Source organism: Ursus maritimus, unplaced genomic scaffold (assembly GCF_017311325.1).
Source record: "Ursus maritimus isolate PB19 unplaced genomic scaffold, ASM1731132v1 scaffold_19, whole genome shotgun sequence".
In the NCBI taxonomy this organism is placed as follows: domain Eukaryota; kingdom Metazoa; phylum Chordata; class Mammalia; order Carnivora; family Ursidae; genus Ursus; species Ursus maritimus.
In genome coordinates this window covers 53,451,823-53,457,785 of record NW_024424341.1, presented here as the reverse complement: position 1 = coordinate 53,457,785, position 5,963 = coordinate 53,451,823, and the positions used below count along the sequence as shown (strand labels likewise).

Genomic DNA, 5,963 nt, shown 5'->3' with positions numbered 1-5,963 from the left:
CCCCGCCCCCCCCCCCCCACGGCTCTTGCACTTCTGGTGTGACTGTGGAAGGGGAAGGGGAGAAACTACTGCTAAGAAGAGTTGCTCAGATCCCTCCGAATCTAGAACAACTTCCCACCGGGTGCGTGACTGAGGTCGCATGTGCTTGGTGTTGTAGGAGGCGCTGACGTTCAAGGACGTGGCGGTGGTCTTCAGTGAGGAGGAGCTGGGGCTGCTGGACCCCGCCCAGAGGAAGCTGTACCGAGACGTGATGCTGGAGAACTTCAGGAACCTGGTGTCTGTGGGTGAGCACAGGATCTTTCTGTAACTCATCCCCTCAAGCAGGTTTTCCTCACCTCGGCACTGTTGACATTTGGGGCAGATGATTCTCTGTTGCGAGGACTGTCCTATGCATATTAGGGTGTCTAGTGGCACCCCTGGCCTCTGCCCACTAGTTCAAGGCTGCAGGACTCCTCAGAGACCAGAGTTGTCCAGTCCCTTGGGAGCACGGAGACGTTTCTAGTCTTTGCTCCAAGGCAGACGTTGTCACGTGTACATGAACTATAAACAAACAGTGAAGCTTGTCTTCACCTGGCTCCGTATTTCACAGATCTTTTTTCAACGTGTAGATCGTGATCCGTTGGTGGGTCGGGGAGCTAGTTTAGTAAATTGCATCAGCGGTTCCAGAATACTCAGCCGAGTGACAGTACCAGAGCTCCTGAGAGCGGTGCACGTCGGTGCGCAGGGCAGCCATAACAGCAAACTGTGTCCAGTGAGGGGCGTCAGACGGGAAGGATGTGACAAAAACAGACATTGGTTAGAAAAAGTTCGTTTGAGGGGCAGCTGGTGGGGGGCTCAGTCGGGTAAGCATCCGACTCTTGGTTTCGGCTCAGGTCATGATCTCAGGGCTGTGAGGTGGAGCCCCGTGTGGGGCTCTGCACTTGGCGTGGAGTCTGCTTGAGATGCTCTCTCTCCCTCTGCCCCTCCCCCCACCCCCTCTTTAAAAAAAGAATAAGAAACAGTTCATCTGATCATTTATTTCAAGACTTTGTGTGGTAGTGATATATTTCTAATGATACCAAGTGTATTTCTTACTGTGGGTGGTGAGAGGAGGTGACTGCTTTGGGGAGGGGCAGAGCCTTATTACGTTATGGGATTGGAGCCAAAATTTTTCAGTACGTTTGCCCTTAATGTTTTTCACTTTTATCTTTTCATAGGGCATTCATCCTCCAAACCAGATGTGATATCCCAGTTGGAGAGAGAGGAAAAGCTTTGCATGAAGGAGACCCACAGTGAAAGAGGTAGGCCCTCGGGTAAGAACTGTGCAGCTGGGGTCGTTGTAGGTGACGGCCCCAGTGTTCTGCCTCTGTTCTGGAAAATCTTCATGCAGCGCCAGAGAGACCTGTGGAAAACATCAGTCATATCATGTCACGCCTTTGTTTGAGAACCCTCCACAGGCTTCTCCCTTCACTCAGAGTAAGACCGAAAGTGTTCGTGGTGCCAGGGTGGTTCCGTTGTTTAAGCATCCAGCTCTCGGTTTGGGCTCAGGTTGTAATCTCAGGGTCATGAGATCGAGCCCTGTGTCAGGCTACGTGCTCCGGGCGGAGTCTGCTTGAGATTCTCTCTCCCTCTGCCCCTACCTGCACTCTCTCTCTTAAACAAAGCAGAACAAAACAAAAGCCAAAGTGTTCAAGGGGCCTGGAAGGCCTTATGGCATGTGCTCATTGCCCCCGCTTAAACATTCATTCTACATTTTTCTCCAGTCATCTCCCCCCGCCCCCCCCGCCCACCGCTTTGTCTGCCAGCCTCACTTGCTCTCAGACAGCACAAATATGCTGTATATCAGGACCTTTTCTGTTCTCTTCTCTGGCTGGAATGCTGCCAGCCCGTACACATCTAATCGCTCTGGCTTTCTTATTCACTCAGGCCCGTGAGAAGTCCCTTCTTCCAAGGCCTTCTCTGACCACCGCTTAAAATGCCATCTCCCGTCACTCTCCATGTCCTTGACTGGCCTTAATGGTGTGTAAGCACTATGGCACCAGACTTACTAGCATATCATTTTTAAATTGTGGTAAAACATACATAGCATAGGATTTATTGTGACCGTCTCCAAGGGTACAGCCCACGGGCATTAAGTCCATTCACATCATTGCACAACCATCAACGCTGCCCATCTCCAGAACGTTCCTGTCATCCCAGACTGAACTCGACACATCAAACAGTGACTCCCTATCCTTCCCGTACCCCAGTTCCTAGTAACCGCGGTTCTCCCTTCTGTGTCTATGGCTTTGACTCATCCAGGTACCTCACGTAAGTGGAATCATGCAATATTTGCCGTTTGTGTCTGGTGTATGTCTCGTAGCAGAATGTGTTCAAGGTTGATCGTGTCGTGTGTCAGAATTTCCTTCTGTTTAATGACTGAATACTATTTCACTGTCTGTACATATCACATTTTCTTCATCCGTGGATGGACACGTGGATTGTTTGTACCATTTGGTTATCGGGAATCATGCTGCTGTGAACGTGGGTGGACAAATAATCTGTTCAGGTCCCTGCTTTCCATTTTTTGTATACATACCTAGAATAGAAATGCGGGATCATATAGTAATTTTTTTTAAATTTTATTTATTTGAGAGAGAGAGAGATTGTGCACGAGCGGGGGTAGGGGGAGGGGGGAGGAGCAGAGGGAGAGGGAGAAGCAGACTTCCCGCTGAGCAGGGAGCCCGATGCGGGGCTCAGTCGCAGGACCCTGGGATCATGAGCTGAGCCGAAGGCAGATGCTTAACTGACTGAGCCACCGAGGCGCCCCTCGTATGGTAATTCTATTTTTAATTTTTGAGGAACCGCCATACTGTTTTTTACAATAGCCACGCATTTTATGTTCCCACCCACGATACACAGGGTTCCAGTTCTTCTCATCCTCACCAATACTTGTTATTTTCTGTGGGCTTTTGTTTTTCTTAATAATAACCAACCTAATGGATACGAAGTGGTATGTTGTTTTGATGCGCATTTCTCTAATAATTAGTGATAATGAGCATCTTTTCATGTGCTTGTTAGCCATTCATGTATCTTCTTTGGAGAAATGTGTGGGCAAGTCTTTCGTCCATTTTTGAGTCAGGTTGTTTTCTGAGAGTTTTAGGAGCTTTCTGTATTCTGAATACTAATCTGTTACCGTATATTGATTTGCAAGTATTTTCTCATTCTGTGTGTGGCGTTTTTACTCTATTGACAGTGTGTTTTGATTCATAAGAGTTTTTCATTTTCATGAATTTTTCAAATGTGTCTTTTATTCCGTGTGCCTTTGGGGTCATATCCAAGAAATCGTTGTCAAGTCCAATATCATGAAGCTTTTGCCCTATGTTTTCTCCTAGGAGTTTTATAGTTTTAGCTCTTATGTTTAGATCCTTGATGCATTTTGAAGTAATTTTTGAATATGGAATAAGGAAGGGTCTGACTTCATTCTTTTGCATGTGGATATCCAAGTTTTCTAGCACCATTTATTGAAAAGACTGTCCTTTTCCCATTGAATGGTCTTGGCACTCTTGTCAAAAACCATTTGCGTGTGATGGTTTAGTTCTGAGCTCTCTAGGTGACTCCCCTAGTCTGTGTGTCTTTAGTACCCCACTGTTTTGACTACTGCAGTGTTATAGTAAGTTTAGAAATCAGAAAGTGACTGCCTCCAACTTTTTTCTTTTTATACATGTTGTCTTGGCTACTTGGGCTCCCTTGAGATTCCATCTGAATTTTGGGAAGGGTTTTTCTGTTTCTCTATTATTGGAATTTTGATAGAGATTGCATTGAATCTGTAGATCCTTTTGGGTAGTGTTGATATCTTAACAATATTAAACCTTCTAATCCATGAACATGGGCTGTCATTCCATTTTTTTATGTTTTTAATTTATCAGTGTTTTGTAGTTTTCAGTGTACACATCTTTCACCTCCTTGGTTAAGTTAATTTCCAAGTATTTTATTCTTTTTGGTACTATTATATATGGAATTTTTTTCTTAATTTACTTTTAGATTGTTCATTGTTTATACATAGAAATGCATCTGATTCTTCTTAAAATTTTTTATTATGTTAGTCACCATACAGTACATCATTAGTTTTTGATGTAATGTTCTATGTTTCATTGTTTGTGTATAACACCCAGTGCTCCATGCAATACGTGCCCTCCTTAATGCCCATCACTGGTCTATCCCAGTCCCCCCCCACCCGAAGCCCTCAGTTTGTTTCACAGAGTCCACAGTCTCTCATGGTTCATTCCCCCTTCTGTTTACCCCCCCCTTCATTCTTCCCTTCCTTCTACTGATCTTCCTGCTATTCCTTATGTTCCATAAATGAGTAGAACCATATGATAATTGTCTTTCCCTGCTTGACTTATTTCACTTAGCATTATCTCCTCCAGTGCCGTCCATGTTGCAGCAAATGTTGAGAACTCGTTTTTTCTGATAGCTGAGTAATATTCCATTGTATATATGGACCACAACTTCTTAATCCAGTCATCTGTTGAAGGGCAGCTCGGCTCCTTCCACAATTTAGCTATTGTGGACAATGCTGCTATGAACACTGGGGTGCATATGGCCCTTCTCTTTACTACATCTGTGTCTTTGGGGTAAATACCCAGTAGTGCAATGGCTGGGTCATAGGGTAGCTCTATTTTTAACTTTTTGAGGGACCTCCACACTGTTTTCCAAAGTGGCTGTACCAACTTGCATTCCCACCAACAATGTAGGAGGGATCCCCTTTCTCCACATCCTGTCCAACATTTGTTGTTTCTTGCCTTGTCCATTTTTGCCATTCTGACTGGCGTAAGGTGGTATCTAAATGTGGTTTTGAATTGAATTTCCCTGATGGCTAATGATTTTGAACATTTTTTTCATGTGCTGTTAGCCGTTTGTATGTTTTCATTGGAAAAGTGTCTGTTCATATCTTCTGCCCATTTTTTGATTCAATTATTTGTTGCTCGTGTATTGAGTTTGAGAAGTTCTTTATAGATCATGGATACCAGTCTTTTATCTGTAGTGTCATTTGCAAATATCTTCTCCCATTCCGTGGGCTGCCTCTTAGTTTTGATGACTGTTTCCTTTGCTGTGCAGAAACTTTTTATCTTGATGAAGTCCCAAAAGTTCATTTTTTCTTTTGCTTCTTCTGCCTTTGAGACGGGTCATGAAAAAGGTGCTGTGGCCGATGTCATAGAGGTGCGTTGCCTTATTCTCCTTAGGATTTTAATGGATTCCTGTCTCACATCGAGGTTTTTCATCCATTTGGAGTTTATTTTTGTGTATGGTGTGAGAGAGTGGTCAAGTTTCATTCTTTGGCATGTAGCTGTCCAATTTTCCCAGCACCATTTATTGAAGAGACTGTCTTTTTTCCACTGGATGTTTTTTTCCCCCTTTGTCAAAGATTAGTTGCCCAAAGAGCCGAGGGTTCATTACTGGGTTCTCTATTCTGTTCCATTGGTCTATGTGTCTGTTTTTGTGCCAGTACCATGCTGTCTTTGTGATCACAGCTTTGTAGTATAGCTTGAAATCCGGCAACGTGATGCCCCCAGCTTTGTTTCTCCTTTTCAACAGTTCCGGCTGTTTGTTCGAGCTCTTTGAAAAATGTCATTGGTATTTTGATCAGGATGGAATTGAAGGTGTAGATTGCTCTGGGTAGCATAGACATTTTAACTATGTTAATTCTTCCGATCCATGAGCATGGAATGTTTTTCCATCTTTTTGTGTCTTCTTTAATGTCTTTCAAGAGATCTGTAGTTTCTAGAATATATAGATCCTTTACCTCTCGGGTTAATTCTGAGATAGCGTATGGTTTTTGGTGCTATTGTAAAATGGGATGGATTCCCTAATTTCTCTTTCTTCAGTCTCATTGTTCATGTATAGAAATGCAGCTGATTTCTGAGCATTGATTTTGTATCCCGCCACATTACTGAATTGCTCTATAACTTCTAGTAATTTGGGGGTGGATTCTTTTGGGTTTT

At 43.9% G+C, this 5,963-nt stretch overlaps 1 protein-coding gene across 1 annotated transcript in view; it reads left to right on the top strand.

Moving 5' to 3' along the window:
• The window catches only part of ZNF235 (zinc finger protein 235), a 27,679-nt gene that overhangs the window by 4,925 nt on the left and 16,791 nt on the right, over window positions 1-5,963 (top strand). The window contains exons 2-3 of the mRNA XM_008684437.2: window positions 158-284; window positions 1,197-1,280. Of these exons, the coding sequence (XP_008682659.1) occupies window positions 158-284; window positions 1,197-1,280 (211 nt within the window). The remainder of the gene's footprint in view (window positions 1-157; window positions 285-1,196; window positions 1,281-5,963) is intronic.